This window comes from Necator americanus, chromosome IV, assembly GCF_031761385.1.
Source record: "Necator americanus strain Aroian chromosome IV, whole genome shotgun sequence".
Taxonomy (NCBI): Eukaryota; Metazoa; Nematoda; class Chromadorea; order Rhabditida; family Ancylostomatidae; genus Necator; species Necator americanus.
The window spans coordinates 26,796,357-26,815,886 of record NC_087374.1 but is presented as its reverse complement, the minus strand read 5'-3'; the positions used below and the strand labels follow the sequence as shown (position 1 = coordinate 26,815,886).

Sequence of the window (19,530 nt, the reverse complement as noted above, 5' to 3'; positions counted from 1 at the left end):
AATATATAAATGAAGAGAAGAAGATGCAGTTAAATTAGAAAAAGGATGAAAAGAATAAAAAAGAGGAAAAAAAAGGAAAGAATGACTTTAATTTCTAGATCTATAGTGCGTATTGTAATTTTGAGCCGTTTCTGAAAGATAAATTACTGATGAGATCACCAAATATAGGTTTTGAATATGACTAGATCAGATTTCTATGAGACACTCCCTTTCTTACCCTTAAACCTCGTACAAAACCTTACGTATTCTAAGGTTAAAGGACGTATGTAGCCGATGTGCAAGATCATGACTAATCACACAACCGGTATCAGGAGAAGAATTTACATTCGGGATTAACAAGCCAAAGTAGCACCAGAGTACGGGTTTTTAGACCAATTAGTAGAAACCGACACCACTTAAATCCTTTCCTCAAATCGTAACGAAAAGAAAATGAGGGTCGAACCACAATCATTGGCGTTTTTCACTCGGTGAAAAATGAAAATGTTCCGATCTGGTTCGGAGGAGTAATGTGGTGAGAAGTTTTTTTTTTTCATCGGTCCCTTTTTAGCAGCACATCTCACAATGGACTTTAGCTTTTTTCGAAGACCTTTACCATTCCCGTAAATGACGGCCTCTTTCCGCTTCATAGCTTTTAGGGAATTTCTCGTAACGCTTCAGTAGCGGTTCATTGAATAGATCATTATCGACGGGGGATGTGTCACGAAGACGTTTCGAGCCTGTTCGAACGGAAGAAGAAGGGTGAGATGAGAAGCAAAAGTGATTTTTTCTGGGAGGTATGGAGCTTTCTAAAAAGATTTCGCTACGTATTAATTAATTTTTTTCACTCTGTAATTCTCTCCCTCTCTGAAAATGCTCTCTGATCGCTCTCGCCCCCAATGTCTCCCAGCCACTATTGAAACATCGCTAATGGATACCTTTCAGCCTGGAAACGAGGCTTCGATCCATTTGTTATTACAGAGGTAGCATGCCTAATTGTGCGCGTAACACTATATGCTTTACGCCAGGTGCGCCAAATTGATTGTTGCAATTGCGGTCGGCATGAGGACCTTTGTGGAGGGGTGGATTAGGCTGGAAAGCCGAAGTGCACCCGCAGACCACCTGGAAAATCGAGAAAACGAGGAGTTGCGGGCTCCTTCTTCCTCCTACTCGACTTGCACCAACGAAAACGAGAACTTGAGAAATTCGCAAGAAGAAAATTGGCGACAAATGAAAAACCAGCATAAAGGTGAGTTCTAATAACTGATGAGGCGAAAATGCGAGCTGTGCCGGCAAGGTAGCACTTTTGCTGGACTAACGAATGATTTGATGGATGAATGAAGATCGCTGAGCGTGGCTGGCGTGAATTCTCTGCAATTTCTGACAGATTACCTGAGGATCGTGCAAAAAGCTGAGGTATGATTGAGGAGTTCATTTTTTATTTGTACTACATGGGTGGGCACTGATAGAGATACAAAGAACATGTAAATAATGAAGAAATAAAAAGAAATAGAAAATCAACTTACGCGAAAAAAAGTTATGCAAAAAAACACTGAAAAGACCTACATAGTTTATATATCACATAAGTAATTTTTGAAAAATTCTCAAACTACGTCGTTTTCTGCTCTTTGAAAGGAAAATATGGTATTTCTTGATAGTTTGGAGTGTTAATCCTGAGCAAAAAAAAACAAACATAAACAAGCAGATTGATTTAGTCGCCTTTTTCTCACAGTAAACCTACACCTACAATTGCGTACTACCGAAAATCTAGATGCATTTAAAAGAATAAATAAAAATAAAGTCTTCTATAGGGAGAAACGTGAGCCTACAGGGGACTTGGGAGTTATAGTGGCACAATTCTCAAAAAAAAAATAATAAGAAAAGCCGATAGATGTATTTCTTTTCGTGAAGGAAAGATTTAGTCAACCATATGCTTAAGAAGTCGGCCAAATGAGAGAAAATGAGAAGACCAACATGGAAGTGGTGGTGAGGAAAATTTTTACCCCATCCTAAAGCTGAGGCAGAATTGTCCTACAGCATGGCTTCAAATTTCCATAAGATGTTTCGTGCAGTAAAAGTTCTGCTGTAAAGTGAACGTTCACGAGGATCGTGTTACTATTATCGAGTTTATGACATTCTTGCATGACATGTTACATAGGTACATATGTCAACTGTCACATGTCACATCCATCTATTTCAAAGAATTTTTCTAATTAGTAAAATTTTTTAATATGGGATTTTTTAATGAAAAATCTTATTTATTTACTTAATAGAAATTTTATTAAAACCACAAAATGTCTATTGCGAGGTTGCTTGAAAATAGAAGAGTGAAATGTGTCAAATGGGAAAGTAGTAATGAGAAAGCAGAGTTGATATCCCAAAATTAATTTTGTCTGCCTGTCATTTTTTGTTATGTTTACTTTTACACAGTTCCTATGTGAATTGATTTTCAGTTCTAAACATTTTCAGCTCCGATCCTTTTTCTTTTCTTAAGAAAAATATATACAACTGTTGCTGCTATTTTAGCGGAAAAAAAAAACTTTATTGTTCCAGATAAACCAAACATTTGCTTGTAATAAGCTGGTTCTTAAAAGTATATTTCACACATAATTGGGAATGGAGAGAGCTGCGTACGGTTCATGATTGAATATAAATAGTAATGCTAATACATAAATAATGGAAAATATGCTGATGAATAATAATGTATTAATCGTATTTTTGGCGTTTGGTAACCATTGCGCTGCCAATACTTTGAAGAAAAATTTGAAGCATTTTCTTTAAACATCTAGCCCCTCAGACTACTCAACCAAATGTTTCCAGATAGATTGAGAGTAATTCTGCGAAAAACTAAGAGCAGAATATCACTTAGCTGTCTATTCAGGAATAAGATTAGCCTCTACAATTCAAATGGTTTGCTTCTGAGGTTGAGTGGTTTAAATAGAGCTGAGAATTTCTTGACCGGTGTGGTCGGTGTAGAATAAAAATTCAGTGAAAGTTCATGTATATGACCAAAATTAATAACGTTAGACGTATTGTTGTAGATATATATTTCATGTTTTATGTCATAATTGTTTTATATGTCTTATGTATAGCAATAGGCAAGCATTACAATTTTTACAAGTATATTTTCAGACATTCTCGCAAGTTGCATATCTGTACCAGAAAAAAAAAAACAAAAAAGCCACAATGCAGGGTAGTCTTTCTGAAAACCTTCGGATCACTTTCAGAGGAAACTTTCCAGGTTCTGCTCCCATGTCTCCGTCTCTAACTACCACAGACTTCGTGATTTGCCCAGATTGCAAACAAGTCATTGTTCTGTCATCTGCTCCGACTCAAACGAACATTATTCTGTGAAAGGCCAGCCTTGTTGTGTAAAACCTAAGCGGAATTTTAGTGTTTTCCTGTTTTTTTCTGTTTTATGGCACACCTGTAGGTGTTTTCAAATGAATAAATAAATAAATTTCGGCTCAAATGTGCTCCCGCTTCCGTGAACCACCCGAAGAACTTCAGATTTCTCCCATAAGATCTACTAATTGTACGGATTCCTCTTCTGCAGAGATTCAATGGAAGAGCAGGAATGCCTGGGAAAAATGATATACGACAAATATTTCTGTGTATTAACTGTCGTCAGTCCATGCATTTAATCGCGCATATGTTAAACGACCGAGAGAGCGTGGAAAGTCGGGAGACGCAGACATTGGAGTTACAAATTAACCACAACCGAAACGTGTCGTGTGCTGATTTGAAATGAATTGAACAGCTGAGGGGATTTTAATGATTTGTCTGAAGAGAATTGGTCCATGTCCCGTTAAAAATATCGAATAGTATGGATAACTGGATAAGAAATACGATTACTTACCAATTACAACATTGAACATCCTAATTTCAAGCATAAACAAGAAAAATTTGATTTTCCTCATAACAACCTCCAGAATTGCTGGAATAAGTTGTTCTTCCTGGCTTGACTTAGACTTGTTTTTAATGCTTTTTTAAATGAATAATCGAATTTTCATTTGTTGAGAAGATATCCACGCTTGAAGTTATGCGCAGAAGAGATTTTCACCGTTAACTGTAACAAGCGCGGGATGTCATTTTCATTTCTCTACATGTATTACTGTAAAATAATAAATTACTGATCTGATTTAAAGAAAACAACCAACACAATCCATTGTCTCTTGCCTATTTTATTTACCCTATTATATATCTAATTCATTATTTATTTCCTTAATCTCCATTCTTGGACGAGAAATCAAAAAAAAAAAAACATTCTAAAGCATAACACAACGCTATCCACTTCTTCCCTAACCCCCCTTCTGTACCGTTGATGACATGGAAAATTGCATAGAACAGCAAGTATGGCGGATAGTTTACAACAAAAAAAAATACAACTTACTCCACAAAGATCGCACCCTCCCACTTATCCACTGTATTTGAGAGTCTTTTTTTTCCTTTGCTATGGAGTAATACTACTTCAATGACAATAATATTTAAAGTCTAGTCAAAACGATCTGAAGCTCGGCGTAGTTAAAGGCATCACCCCACGAATGTGAGGTGGTACGGATTTCAGGTGGAGTATTCGTAAACAGGATTGTAGATTAAGGAGAGGGGGGAGGGGGTGATTCCGTCCATTTCTTCCTAATTGCCGTAAAAAACGGCTAGGAAAATACGGCTTCGAGCGTTTCGGAGCGCTATTTTCTACAACGAGTCTTATTGGAGCGCGCCAGCCGTGGGCACACGCCGCATCTTCCGGGCCGTTTTTTCACGTCAATTAGCAAGAAAACCCATCTCTCCATAATCTACGATTCCGTATGCGAATATTCCACCTGAAATCCGTACCACCTCAGATTCGTGGGCTGATGCCTTTAATGTAAGCGGCTCCGCTCGAAGCGCCGCGGTGGAGCGCGGCAGTTGGGCTGGAAAAGCTAGGCTCCACTCATGCAGTTCCAGTGAAGCTAACGATGGTCCCACCTCGATTCCAGCCGCCGCTTTCTCCGCCGTGCCGCACCCGCCGTAGCAGCTTACGCAACTGCACCGAGTTCATGTCGTTCTGACCTGAATTTAACCTCCTGTATATAAAGAACGGCAAAGTACCAAGTTATACGTGTAGAGCTACCACGGTCTCGTAATAATATATGAAATGAATAATATTTCTTTTTTAGTGCCTAGGTGAAAGATTAAAGGAAAACTTTCAGATCTAGACACAGCTACGTGAGGTGTATTGCTCATGGGATGTATGGAACGTGCTCTTTCCGCGCATTTTACGCTGGAAGTTATTGTTGTGTTAGGAGACGATTTTGTAAGTGGAATGCTAGCATTTCTTTCAATATGGATTAACATTCCATGTAGAAATGCAGGTCCAATTTCCAATTCGAGGAAGAGGATCTTTGGGGAAAATGTAGTTGTATGTGTTTGTAGAGGGAAAGTTAGTGGTGCCCTTGTTTCTTGCTTACTTTTCTCTCTTAGTAACTCTAGCTTACATTTCATAGATCCTTTAAGACTAACGCTTAGGTCTTAGGGCTCCGATTGATCCAGTTATTCGTTCCCAGAAATAAAGGCGCCATTAATCCCCCACTACACTTTACCCGGATCTTCTCGGACAATGGACCATTCTAATATCCAAGCATTCAAATTTACTCAGATATTTTCTCGAGAACTAATATCCTGACAGAACTACTAGACAGATAGAACTAGCGTTGCATCTCTTCGTCCAGGAAGCTGTGGCTATTTTCGAACAATGGTAAAATCTCCTCCCGTGTGATCCCACTTTTATAACTGGCCATTGTGAGAAGAAGCGTGTGAGGTTGACGCGCTCCATCCAGGAAAATACGCCCCAATCAGTGGTCGTCTTTTGAAATTCGAAATACTCATGTGTACTCTTCGTTAAGGTCGTTTTTTTTAAACTACTATGGTATTTGCCAGATAGAGTCTTGAATTTAATACTTGGTGGAGAATTTGTCAAATTCGAGCGAAATGCGACAAAATTCGCCTTATTCGACTTTATATCGGACGCTTTTGTTGTGAATGTTAAAGGAGAAATTGATAAATGTCTTTGTGGGACTCTTTCCTGGCTTTTTATCTCTTTACTTTACTGCGTATCTAACTGCATTAAATTTCTGTAATGTTTTTCTTCCAGGTCTTTCTTCGGCTTCTCAGCTTTCATGAACATTTCTATTGCGAGTGTGGACGAAGGTCCTCATAGATATCGCAAGAACATGGTGTACAGGAGTCTCCGGAGATCATCCAGTCAAATCATGACGAATATAAAAAAGGTGAGTGGGTTCTCATTCTTTGAATCTTTCTCTTGCTCCACTATGTTAACTAAGTCTTGCTGTCAGTCATGGGAAACACTATGGTAACCCTTAATGTTCTATTGTAGAACATTAAGAGGCTGTTATTCCTTTTTCATAAAAGTCAGGAGTCTTTTGTTCATTAGAAATAAAGCTGTGTGCATGTTCGCTGGCATCGAAACTCTTTAGGGGTATTAATTCCATGGCCTAACAGCTGTTCAGTCGGTTATTTTTTTGTTTCTTCTAGGATGGGCCCAACAGCTCCGCTTTCTTTCTTTTCCAATAACTCCGTTTTGTTTCTTCTAGGACGGAGCTATTAGTCCCATCCTAGAAGAAAATAGGCTTTTTGTGATATACTTTTGAGCCTAGACGCGATAAATGGAGCCGGTGCTCTAACCCCTTTCACTTTTAAACAGGGCGACATTACCCCCTTCACTTTTGGACTGCTATCGAAAGGACCCCCTTCACTTGAGCTGCACCCCATGAGCTGAACCCTTTTCACCTAGGGAGGGTCCGGCTTCTCCCTATTGCACCTATGGTTTTGAAATTGAATTTTCTTTGATCTTGGGGACTTCACCAATAAGTCCCTAAAAGCGAAAGACAAATAACTTAGGTTTTCGATTAAGTAAATAGAGTACAAGAGTTCCTTAATGTACCTTTCAATGCCGTCATGGTTTGTACAGTTAAAGGCATCACTCCACGAATCTGATGTGGTACAGATTTCAGGTGGAGTATTTTTTTAAGGGATAGTAGATTATGGAGAGGAAAGTGATTCCGTCCATTTCTTCCTAATTGCCGTAAAAAACGGCCCGGAAGATGCGGCGCCGCACAAGGCTGGCGCACTCCAGTCGAACTCCTTGTAGAAAATAGTGCGCCAGAACGCCCGAAGCCGTATCTTCCGGGCCGTTTTTCACAGCAGTTAGGAAGAAATGGACGGAAACTCCCTTCTCTCCATAATCTACTATCCCGTATACGAATACTCCACCTGAATTCCGTACCAGTTCAGTTTCGTGGAGTGATGCCATTAATTGCTGAGTTACTCGGAGTGTGCAACATATAGTATTATAAATTTTAAAGATGGTTTGTGTAAGATTTTAGCACTTTAAAATACCTTGTACCTGGCTACTTATCTCCTTATTCTGCAAAATCTGATCACCAAATTTTACCCTTTTATGCGCTCTTTTTTTCAAAGTTTCCACAGCATTTACCTTTTCACATTTCTGATACAAGTATTTTTAGAAAATTTCTGACGCTGAGAAGTCTGTTCGAAATCGACGTGCACTTCGTCCTTTGAATGAGTCCCGTTCGCCAACTCCTCCTCATGTTGCAGTGCGCGTTGTCGCACCCCTTCACGCCACTCACGGCAAGGTAAGTTTTTTTATTGCCTTAATATGGTTTATTTCTTTCTTTAACATCAAATTATCAAATGTGTGCGTATCCTAATTACCTTATCGTTGTAGCTTTTGCTTATGAATTGTTCATCTGTTTTTAATTGGAGGTTTAGGATACTAGTCTTCCGCTGCACTCTTGCATTTGCAAAGTGGTCTCCGATTAGATTCATGTCTCATCAAACAAACTTTTGTCCCTTGTTACTTGAACAACCATTTATGAAGGATTATATGTTTGTTGATGCAACCATCCAAAGTATGGGAGCAATAATATTGAATTTCGCCGTAGCAGCGAGCTATGTGCTTACCCTTCGATGCGAAGATTCAATACAAAAGATAAATTTGGAAAATTTTGTATTGAATGGGATTCTCTTTGACAACAGTGCTTATCAATCGGTCATTTAAATGATTTTTTTCTACCACTTTTTTAATATTGTTAGTTTTCTTATCTCATTTCTTCTGCTATTTCTGTTGAGTTACAGAACGTCTACACTACTCCAAAGGCATTTGCAAAAGTGCTTAAAGGATATGAGTTCGACCATGACAGTAATCTACTGAGAACACCAAAGCAGACTCCTACCACATCAGTTTACCCGAAGAAAGGTGGAATGGGGTTAGTTCCTCACAGTACTTTCTCTAATGGTTTTCATCTGTTAGCTATTTGATAATCTACTATTATTCCATCTACCTACAATTTTCTAGCGCACGATTGCGTGAACTCGCACTTCGACGACCGCAAAAGAAGTCTCCCCGCTCCTTGTGTTCTCCAACCGAAGGTCGGTTAGCGAAACAGTTGGCTCGCGCAAAAATTCGGGAAACTCAGTCTCCAAAGTTAGTTGTGTCTTTTGCAAAAATTGCGTTTTTGTTTTTCTTCTTCCCGTAATTGTGTGAACAGAATCAATATTTCGATACAGAATGGCACTGCTCAGTTCCACAGCATGTGACGCAGATCACATTTCCAGTCGATTAACTAAAGAATCCACGAAAGGAGGATTACAGCTTTTACAGTCTTGAGTTCTTTGTACCCTAGCACTTCGTGTATTTTTTTTTTACCTGCTTGTCAATTGTTATTTAATCCTATTGCTCAATTATGACACCCTCAGTTTTGTTTCTTTTAGACATTAACACTGCACAATATAATCTTAAAATTTCATACATTTTAGTCTTACATTCTATAGTAACACCTTCTATTAGATCGTTTCATTTAGAAAATTATTCTTGTTGTTTTATTGGAATGAGAACGGATATATCGATCTTCACTTCAAAAGGTCTCACTGCGTAGAACCCTAACATATTATATATGCTTCTGTATTACAACTGACTTAAATGAACTTTCTTTGTACTGTTTCTGTGTTTTCAAGCAGAGGAGGTTAAATGACCTTCCCTAGTCATTTTTGTAGCGCCGAAAGAATGGAACAGTTCAAAGCTCAGATTTCTAGAATCCCGGTTTTGTTTGTGGATTCCTCTGAAGCTGTCTTCATTACAGTTTGCCAGATGGATCGAAGCATATTTGTAAAGAGGCCTACTGCTAGTGAGACAGAGGATGATATTCTTGCTATGCAAGCGGAATGGGAAGCTAGAAAAGCTAAGGAAAGCAAGGTGTGCTCAGACTCTATTCGCTTGTAAGATTCTTCTTCCTTGTGGCAGGTGCTGGAGCAATTATGTGCCTTCGGAGGGCTACCTTAAAGGCAGCATACCACGAATTTGGAGTGGTACGGATTTCAGGTGGAGTATCCGTATACGGGGTCGTAGATTATGGAGACAGGGGGGGAGGGTTCCGCTCATCTCTCCCTGAATCACTGCAAGCACCCGGCCCCTGAATGCTGTTTTGTGCGATACCTTGCACCTATGCAGCGGTGGAGCATTGCAATAGATGGCGTCATACAATACAGCATTCTGGAGGCGGCTGTTTGCAGCCAGAGATGAGCAGAACTACCCCCGTCTCCATAATCTACGAACCCGTATACGGATACTCCACCTGAAATCCGCACCACCTCAAATTTATGGTATGCTGCCTTTAAGGGAAGTGCATTGTGAAGCTCGAGTGTGGTATCCCTCCGTCCTTAAGCATAGTGTAGGTGAAGGGGATTTTGCAAAATTCACATTAGCATTCATATGTGTCAGGGGATTTGCTAAGGGGAGGTAAAGCTTAGAGAAATATTGTCTAGAGAAGCCTAGGATAATGCAATAGGTACGGCATGATTGGTGTTTTCCCTTCTTTGGATTTCGCAAAGAAGCTGCATGGTCATCAGAGTTCTGCAAAGTACTTTCTTTGCTCCCTTTGTTTTTCCGAGAGTTCGATTTATCGTAGAGAATCGCAGGTTATAAAGACGGTTTTGCTACAGTTTTTTACTATGCTACTTTGATCCAAGTGGCAGCGAAAGCAGGGCGAGCGTAGTAAAAAAAATTTCGGTGCTATGTGCTTAACACTTTCTGGTTGCGTTAGATAAGCCAGGTCCACCGCTCACCATGAGATGCATTTATACGTTGCTTTTAAGGTGAACTCAACTAGTGTATTAGACGACTTGTAATGCTTGCACATATTCCAGCCTACTGTTCAAATTCATCGACCGAAAGGAAAATCATCTGTTTCTACCAATTCTGAAGACGTTACGAGAAAGCCACGGACTTTCAAATCGATATCGTCACGAAATTTACGGGAAGGAGGTAGTGATCCAGTTGCTTCAGTAGTTTTATTCTGAAGCTACAGGATCAAATTATGTTCTAATTTGAGGTCGGTTCTTCATCGATCTCGATAAAATAACTGAGGAATGGTCTAATCGGGTTCTTTTCGACGTTGAGGTTCTCTTTGCATTTGTATTTTCTTTTGTCTATTGTTTCGTTAATATATCTCATTGTATTCTTCACTTCAAGGAACGAAACTCAGATTGGTTGGATTCTGATCATAGCGATGAGCTCACTCGTCGAGGATTTGAAAAGTTGCAGTATTCCACTGATGAAGGATTTCCCGAAGTTCTCGATCTCACCGCATATTACAAGTAGACAATAATATTAGTAATTATTACTTGTATTTACAACTATATTGGTCAGTTCGAATTTTAGGCAGGATGCTGAAGTGAAGAGAGTTGCTGAAGGGAAGAGCTTTTTTGCAGCGGAATTTGATCGCTTGCATGGGAAAATAGGCCAGAAATCGTTTATGTAGTGCTAGTTTCTGAATGTTCTCATCTTTTGCTATATGATTTTAGAAGAAGCCTCCCCCTTATTGGACGACCAGGAAAAAAACATAGATGCAGAAGAAAATTATGCGACAGAAAACGATAAGTATGTTCATTCTTTCCAGTTTTTTTTTGTGTACTCTCATGCAAAGTGTTAGGTATTATAAACAAAGCCCCTTCCAGATACTTGGCTAGTCTAAATCAGGAAGAAATCGATCAACTAAAGAAGGAAATTGCTGAGAAAATAAGTAAGCTTGTCTGTTATTCAACTGATGTTGTTGTCATCTTAACTTTGATTTTGTGCTGAGAGTGCAGCTCGTAATCCCAATTTTGTCATAGATTTGTTGCGCTGCATAACTATAACAGTTGTATTCTATTTCGTTATGATTGCTAAACGCAAACATTCTTAACCGCTACTAAAATTGTTCTCCGCCTTTCAGCTTGATCTAAAGTTTGGTGTAAAACACTTCGATTATGCTCGAGAGTTAGTCAAATTTGTAGAAATTTTAGATCCAGCAACCATTGCCTTCCTAAAGAATCGTCACAACACCAAAGCGAGTGCGAACGAAAAGAACAAATCTACAGGTGCTTACATGTGTATCCCCAAGTTTTGACCGACTTTTCGCTGTCTTCGCCAAAAGAAATGGTGTTATTGCAGTTTCAAAGTTCAAAGCATCTCGGAAGACCGGGCCTCCGCCGGACAATCCATCTGGGAAGAAATTTGAATCGCCAAAACCACATCAAGTACCGCCGCCACCTCCACCTGTGGTTCAAGAAATGCTTGATCAACTTGAAGTTCTAGACGAGTTTCCTGATCGTAGTGAACAAGAAAAGTACAATCGGCTGGCTACGGTAACTTTTTTCCTTGAGAGATCTTCGTCGCTTCATTTACCTATTCTACGGTCTGCAACACATCCGATTAATAGTCCAAACAGCTTTCTCACTTGAAATACGTAATTTTCTGCATGAATCAACCATATATCTTGTAAACCGAATAACTTGAACTTTCAAAAGAAAAAAGAACAGAAAATCGAAGTGTATTAGGAGGTTACCCTCCATCCAGTTCTCCCTTAGTTTTTTTCTTCAAATTTTTCTTCATATCGTGGCAGTTTGCCGCCGTTGATCTTTGCCACATTGCAGAAGTCACTAATTTTCTTATTCCTTTTATCTTTTCTTAATCATATGTGCATAATCTTAGTAGAGTTTTCCCAAATGGAATTCATACAATTTTAGGATGCAGTCCAACTAGACTTTGCCACAAAGTGTTTGCGTAGTGTTGCCCCACGTCAACAGAGAAACGCTGTGAAGTTGTTCGATAATTGTAAAATTGCACCTAGCGGGTATGTTTGCTATAATCCTTATATCAAATACACATATATCTCATTCAGAAAAAAACGCTATCATGCAGAAACATAACATTTGAGAGTACCTTTCAAACTTTGTAGCAACATTTTGCTCTCCATTGATCGTGAAGGTTAATTCCAGTTGACTTATTAGTTTTTTGTTCGGTACACTAAGGACCTTTCTTCTTTAGAAGTGAATTTTTTGAAGTTTGGATGTATTTACGTTCGTATCTCTTTAATCTTCGTTGGTACTCTCGATTTTTTAGAACCTTTCATATCAGAATACAGAATACCTAAATACCTACAGAATACCTAAATTAATAAAAATTAATAGATTGAATGGTCAAACAGATGAAAAGATGCTCTAGTTGGAGTCTGTTGGAAAAGTTGCATTGGACTGCAGATAAGTTCTTAGAAAGAAAGAGCTAGAAACTAAGGCCAATGTGAACGAAGAAACCTGCTTCGGAATTTTGTAGTCAGAAAAGTCGTTTGGGATAAGAATTTTTTTAGAAGCAAAGATCCCATCCTCGACCTTGCCCGTTCCCGTATCGAAGAAATAAAGGAACTATACTTGGAGGAAATGTATGTTCTTTGATAATTCTCATTTTAAAAATGAGAATTATTCGCTCATTTACGTTTCATTTTCGCTTTTCTTCCAGCAAGTCAGGGAATGAGACGTTTTTCCAATTTGCTGCTGGCGTTAATCCTCTTGTGGATGGGTCCTGGACATTGGTTCCTATTCGACGAGTGCTTGACGCCATACATAAAAGAGAAAGGTAGGTATTACTCGTGTCATCTCTTAGTTCTTGGTTGAACCACTTTCACCTTCAGCGATGCTTCCGAAGATGACATTGACATTGTCCGACTTGCCTTGTTATGGACGTTGTTACTGCATGACGAAAGACTTACGGCGTTTTTGGCTTTCGCGGATGCCAACGATATTTACGTTAGATTGGCAGAGGTGCTGCTCGTAGGTATGTTCCTGTACTTGTTAATGGGAAAGTTCGTCCGAAGTCATCTCTGACTTTAGTTTCCAAAAGTTTGTTTGACTTTGGTTTACAAAAAACACAATTTTTCTCTCCTTCTTCTCTTTGTTAATGTCTCTCATTTTGCTAATTTCCAATCAAAATTAGGACGTGACGTACTTGCCGACGACGTTATAGCAACTTGTTATTCTCGCCTTCTCACTGGATATGTTCTTAAGGTTGGACATTTGTCTACACTTTAATTGTTTGTTATGAATTTTATATCTACTACAAATTTCCCACTTCAGACAGCATTAGACGGTCGACTGTGTTTTCGCATGGAATGCCGAGTAGCTGGATTGGATGCGTTCATGCCTTTGTAAGTTTCTGTGGAGTAGATTAGTCATGTATGCTTCGTTTATAACAATCTAGAAAAGAAGCCCAGATCCGCAACACCTCTGATATGGACTTGGTTAGTCTTGTGCCGGAGAGATTGCTGTGGGCTTCATTGGGTTGTATTACTTTTTTAAGTAATTGATGAATGCTGCGGAGTATGACCAAAGTTTCCCCTTGTACGATTATGAAACAATCTTCAGTGATGGAGTTTTTGTTCAAGTTTTCTTAAGTTTTTTTTTTGTAAGTGAAAGTATACTCGGATAAAAACGACATGAATCACGGTGCAGTTGCGTAACCTGCGACACTGTGCGGTGGAGACGACGGTTATAATCGAGGTGGGACCATCGCGAACTGCAGCAATGGGTGGTGCCAGCAAGGGTCCCATCACAATCCCAACCCCAATGCTCCACCGCTTCGCTTCGAGCGTGGCCGCTTACGCAACTGCACCCTGCTTTATTTCTTTTTGACTCTACCATAGATCTAGATCAGAAATCTATATAGCAATGTAGAATTGGTTATAATATTAAACCAGTGAGGAAATGAAAGACACGAGTTACGAAAAAACGAGGTCATTTTGAATGGAGATATACAGTTTGGTCTCATTTTAATTACGAAATAAACTATTGTTTTTAGCTTCGAAGATTTACTCGTGCATTTTGAAGAGTATTCCGTAGGAGACGTCAGCTTTACCAAAACCTTACTCATCGGCGCATACTTGAATTCTGCTGCTCGTGACAGGTAATTTCTTACACTGTTTCTTCTCCTTTTGTTACCTTGTGCGCTTCTTTCGTCGCTTCCTTGTTTGAAAACAGCAAAGTTTTTTTTTTTTTTTTGATGGAATCAAGCCGCCATTAGGGACCATTATCCGAAGTGATTAAGAAGCAGCACTAAATTTGTAATCGTTTTGCATTTAGTAATTCCTGCTGCTACGATGTGTGCGAGTTATAGAAATGTATGTTTTTTTCAGTTTGGAATGCCGTTTCGCTATTTGGTGTCCCAAGAAGAACACAGCTAGACAGATTACGACCAGCATAAGTGACGCTGTAAGTTTTTTTTTTAAATGATTTCTGCTCTTATCTGGAGAACACTCTTGTAGTGACTCTTCAATTTTTTTAAAATCGTTTCTCCATTATATTTTGTGTAAAATTTAGATATAATTGCTAAAATGTTTATGTAATTCGTATATTTATTAATTAATTTTTTTCGTCTTGTATAAGACAGCTTGCTCAAATTTATCTTTTGAGTAGCCTTGGTTGTCAAGCAGGCGTTGGATAATAAAGACAAAAAAGAGATTACAATGATAACAAATGATTCAGAGTAGATGTACGCGCAGGTACTGCACGGAAACCTAGTAGCGGGAAGCAATAAACTACGTAGGGTTTAGCTAAAGAGGTTTTTGCGCTGTAATAAACACGTTGTTGTTTCTGTTCTAGAACAATTGTTTCTGTTCCAGAAATACCGGTGGCTCCTTCTTTGTAAATCGTTTCTTCGTCACGCTGGTTTTTTAGGCAGATATCTTGAGCCATATTCGGCGACTTTCTACCGAGCAAGCTTCTGTTTTTGAAGAACAGCACTACGTCCAGTACACTTCATTATTGGGCGCTTATGCAGGATCAATTCGAGATGAGAAGGTACGAAACGGTAAACATTATCACTTCAGAAGCGGAATATGCTGTCTTTCAGGTGACTCGTGACCGTAATCCACTTATGTTTGCCATAGCAGCGGAAGAGCTTGGGAACTTTATACAACGGCACACGAGACAGGTATGTTTCTACCTTATAAATCAGACTATTAAGTGATTGATACTTTGAAAATCCGTGCATCGTAGACATATTAACCATTTCACTTCTAAATTTTGTGTTTCAAGGATTCTTCTGTGAACAATAGTAAGGTGAAAGAATTCGATATGTTGGTCGAAATCATTCGAGGGACTGTCAAGGGTAAACTTGATCTTTGATCAATTTCTTTGCATATTGTTATTTTCCCTTTTTTTGTTGTTTTGATTGTTATGCTAGTTTTATGCTGTTCGAGATTGGTTCCAACTTTATTACGTTACTGAAGAGTTTGTACATTTGAAATATACAGTGACATTTATTTACAGTTGAACAATTGTTAATTCTAATGTGTCTTGATTTTTGCAGATAAAATACCTATTTTAAAAATTGTTCGAAAATTATTAAGGATATTATTTTCCACACGATAATGGATGCAATAGAACACATGAAAAGAAGTAGCAGTATACAATCGATACAATAGTACTCCAATACACCAATGTCGTGTCCGGGAAGATTGAGGATCTGTAAGTGGTCACTGTTAGACAGTTCTGTATTTACAAACTTACAGAAATCATTTTCTCCCATTTTTTTTGTCTCAAGCACTAACCCTGTGTAGATTTTTGTTGGCTGCGGCGAATTCGATCCACTGCACAAATTGGTCACGGCCATTCTCCGGCTTTGTTCTCATCATCAGTGAAAGTTGCTTGGCGTTTTCCATATAACTGAAAATTTACCATGTTCGACGTAATCCTAATTCTAGTATGGTGAATGGGCGTTTGTGAAAGCGTAGCTATATAGTATAAAAAAAGCAGTTCTCCATCTTACAACAAAGAAAGTATTCAAAAGTAGGAAAAGCCAACGTGAGCAGAGAAAAGAGGATAGAAGAGCAAGAGATTGAAAAGTTACAGAAGGGGGGAAGGAAAAGGAATTAAAGAATAAACAACAAAATGCAACCAACCTTTTCTCATTTAATAGTTTCTTTAGGGCATTTTTCAAATTATCACTGCTGAGTAACTGTGGCTTCACGACAATCGTTGTTCCACGGTAGGCACCTGGGATACGGTACAGTCAACTGGTATTCTTACAATCTTCTTACAAATGAGATTTGTAATTCTCATGATAGAATACGGTAACGCGCACGTAATAGTTTCTATGCCTTAAAAAAGGCTGTATCGAACCGACTCCAAATGAGGCATACCGATGTGAGCGTTGTGAGTTTGATCTGCAAACAGAGGAATAGCAATGATCGGTACTCCGGCTCTTGATGCTTCCAGGAATGAGTTTAAACCCATATGCGAAATGAATCCGACCACTTGAGGATCATCTAAAAGTGTCGATTATGTGATTAGTTCGTGAGTACAGATTTGAGGCAAGGTTCCTCACTCAAAAGATCCGTTTGCGGTAGCCACTCAACGAGTTTTACGTTGGGGACGGTGGCGAACATGTTTCCTTCATCGCCTTGTAATTTATACGCCCACAAAAAGTTGACATTCGGGAAATGAGCAAATGCTTCGACAAACATTTTTCTTATATGAAGGGGAATGTTCTCGGTGGGTACCTGGAATGGTGCTTTATTGTGTACTGTATTGGTACTATACAGTTTGTTCAGATGAGCTTACCTGTGTTCCAAATGAGAATACCACGTTCTTCGTATAATTACCAAGCAGATTTCTCATATCCTGAGATTGCATATATATATATATATATATATATATATATATATATATATATATATATATATATATATATATATATATATATATATATATATATATATATATGCATGGCGGAGTTTAATTGTGTTCGAATGTCACTTTTAACCTACCTTTGTAAGAGGTTTGGGTTCTGATAATGCGATACCTCCAATATATTTGACTTTATGCGACAATGGACGTGGCTTCTCGATAATTTCATCGGTGTTGACAAAAACTAGGTCAGAATTGTGGAGAAGTTCGCCAATGGTTGGAAATCCTTTGCCGAAAAACTCGCGAATGAGTGCGTCCTAAAACAGATGCATTCAACACCAAAACAAACACAATGATTCTCTTTAAATTCTTCCTCTGTCTGCTGCCACAAAAATGCTCCATGCTTCATCTCGTCGTACCTACTTACCTACTATACTCTACGAGAGTCTCATTCTAGCCATGAAACATCTCTATGGCTGGATGTAGCCTCTTAAAGGCAGCGTATCACGGAGCCGACATAGTAGAAAAACCTGCGGGAATACATAGAGATGGGGGTGTAGATTACGAAGTTGAAACTGGCTCGGCTCAATTTCCCTAAATCGTCCTAAAAAAACAGTGTAGAAATTGCTTATTTCCCACGCCGTACGTCAGAGCGTGCAACCATTGTACACGCTACGGTTTCCTCACCGGCCTATTCATTGGTTTTGTTAGGTTGGTGCAAGAACAATGGTTGTGTTCATGTATCATTATGTTCCTGAAGTATTATTTAAAGGCATAACCCCACGGATCTGGGCGCGTTCCAGCTTGCCTCGTAGGAATGGACGCCTTTCCCATGCTGTTTTTGGGGACGAATGGAGGAGATTGAGCTGGACCACGTTCATTTTTGTAATCTAAATCCCGAGCTCTATGTTCTCCCACATGTTTCCCAACTACGTCAGTCTCATGATTCGCTGCCTTTTAGTGACCATGGTCCAAAAAGCAAGGTTCCCTATTTTGCAGCTTTCACCTGTCGGGCTGTCGAAAAAACCCCGACCCGACTTTTTCGGAGTGGTTTGCAAAATTCATTTCTCTTTATGAATTCAGAACACCTACGCCAAGTTCTTCATACTCCGGTCTCTCAACAAATACGAATCTCATGGCTTTCAGGAGACGTGTTGCCCTTTCAAAGATACCAGGACGATGACTGCCCGATGAAAGATCAAAATTCCCTAAATTCAGTCTTACTTTTTGGAATATTCATTTGAAAATAAGCTCCTTAGCGTTTTTGGTGATACCTAGTTTTGTATTCACTTACCAGTTACGCAACTTGCAGGACTGGGCAGTCCCAAGGAAAACGCCTGATGTGATAGTAAATTGGTTGCGGTGAATGAGGCTACGGTATTAATACCGGCCTGATGGAACAGTATGTAACCACAGAAATCGTAGTCAGATGTAATACCAATGTCGTATTTCTTTCGGCGTAAGAAACTTGCAGGCTCGCCCGACGCCAAACCATCTGAAATCTACCTAGTTTTTTTAGGCAGAATCAGGAATACATATTCAGTTTAATCTTTTAGAGCAAGTTTGACTTACATCTGCACAGCTGTGAAGCGATCCGAACGTATTCCAGAAACATCTGTGGTTTCCTTCTCTGTAGATCAAATGGTGTCTTTAAGTGCTCCACGTCTATCCATGGACTTTGACCAGGGAATGAGAAGGTGGAAACTTTGCTGGCCTTGTGCGTTCCATTTGATGTGACTAGGGTGTTCTGTCGTGCGATAAGAAGGTCCTGAAATATAGCCGGAAAATCGTTTTGCTGTTAAGCAAGGTATGCATTTAGTTTTTATTATTTCATTTTTTTCCAAAGGGATTTTCAGGTAATGGAACTAGAAATATATGAGCGCTCCCTAAATTCTTTTTGTGGAGTATAGTACTCTTTCTAGCATTGTTTTAGCAAAACAAAAGTAAAAATCATAGTTTTTTGGGTTTTCTCTTGTTGCTGACAAATATGAACTAAGAAACTAAACTTAAAATATTTCGATAGCTGCACATACCTAGACACGGTTTAAGGTCGATGACTTACCACTTCATGACCTCTATCTACCAATGAATTAATTAGCGCTGATGTGAAATCCACATGACTTTTGCCAACAAGTGATAGATATATCACAATGTTCAAGGAACGCGCAGTGCTGATGAGCAGGAAGATGTAGATCAAGCGGTACATCCTGAAATGGTCAGGAAAGTGGTGAATTTCCGCAGACGAATAAAAACATAGAGAAAAACCGGCTTTGAAATGAGAGAAATGACATTTAAGATGCACTTTGTGAAAACGTTCTGTCACCTTTTTGTGCCCTCCTTCTAGTGACCGATGTTGACGAATTACTTTTTCCAAATTTAAATTTTGATTTGTTTTGATCTGATCTGTCCAATGACGAAGGAAACATGTGTTCAGTTAAATTGGTGATAAACTGCAACAGTTGAAAGACATGTAAAAAAAAAGAAGAAAAAGTGTATGAAAGAGAAATGTGCGGTAATTCCTCTATTACTACGCTGAAA

The 19,530-nt window shown here is 39.0% G+C and overlaps 3 protein-coding genes across 5 annotated transcripts; 2 read left to right on the top strand and 1 right to left on the bottom strand.

Annotated features, from left to right (window-relative positions):
• Positions 1–1,253: 1,253 nt before the first annotated feature.
• Positions 1,254–8,665, top strand: RB195_002816 (uncharacterized protein; the record flags this gene model as incomplete). Of its 2 annotated transcripts, XM_064200237.1 has the most annotated exons (6): positions 1,254–1,273; positions 6,110–6,245; positions 7,503–7,631; positions 8,134–8,264; positions 8,354–8,482; positions 8,566–8,665. In XM_064200237.1, the coding sequence occupies 6 exons, from the start codon at positions 1,254–1,256 to the stop codon at positions 8,663–8,665; spliced, it is 645 nt and encodes a 214-aa protein (XP_064056118.1). The 2 variants fall into 2 exon arrangements, with proteins under 2 accessions (XP_064056118.1, XP_064056119.1); XM_064200238.1 differs by lacking the exon at positions 1,254–1,273 and having other exon boundaries at positions 6,135–6,245.
• Positions 8,666–9,145: 480 nt separating this feature from the next.
• Positions 9,146–15,489, top strand: RB195_002815 (uncharacterized protein; the record flags this gene model as incomplete). Its single annotated transcript, XM_064200236.1, has 20 exons — positions 9,146–9,250; positions 10,201–10,318; positions 10,386–10,453; positions 10,526–10,650; positions 10,715–10,794; positions 10,858–10,933; positions 11,011–11,075; positions 11,338–11,412; positions 11,486–11,679; positions 12,061–12,167; positions 12,681–12,752; positions 12,830–12,946; positions 13,002–13,144; positions 13,304–13,374; positions 13,444–13,514; positions 14,165–14,269; positions 14,499–14,574; positions 15,040–15,162; positions 15,215–15,295; positions 15,400–15,489. The coding sequence occupies 20 exons, from the start codon at positions 9,146–9,148 to the stop codon at positions 15,487–15,489; spliced, it is 1,962 nt and encodes a 653-aa protein (XP_064056117.1).
• A 193-nt stretch (positions 15,490–15,682) lies between these two features.
• Positions 15,683–19,198, bottom strand: RB195_002814 (uncharacterized protein; the record flags this gene model as incomplete). Of its 2 annotated transcripts, XM_064200235.1 has the most annotated exons (11): positions 15,683–15,829; positions 15,915–16,029; positions 16,266–16,359; positions 16,506–16,631; positions 16,691–16,865; positions 16,927–16,986; positions 17,133–17,309; positions 18,085–18,200; positions 18,287–18,487; positions 18,565–18,760; positions 19,055–19,198. In XM_064200235.1, the coding sequence occupies 11 exons, from the start codon at positions 19,196–19,198 to the stop codon at positions 15,683–15,685; spliced, it is 1,551 nt and encodes a 516-aa protein (XP_064056116.1). The 2 variants fall into 2 exon arrangements, with proteins under 2 accessions (XP_064056116.1, XP_013308303.2); XM_013452849.2 differs by lacking the exon at positions 15,683–15,829 and having other exon boundaries at positions 15,903–16,029.
• Between the last annotated feature and the right edge of the window lie 332 nt (positions 19,199–19,530).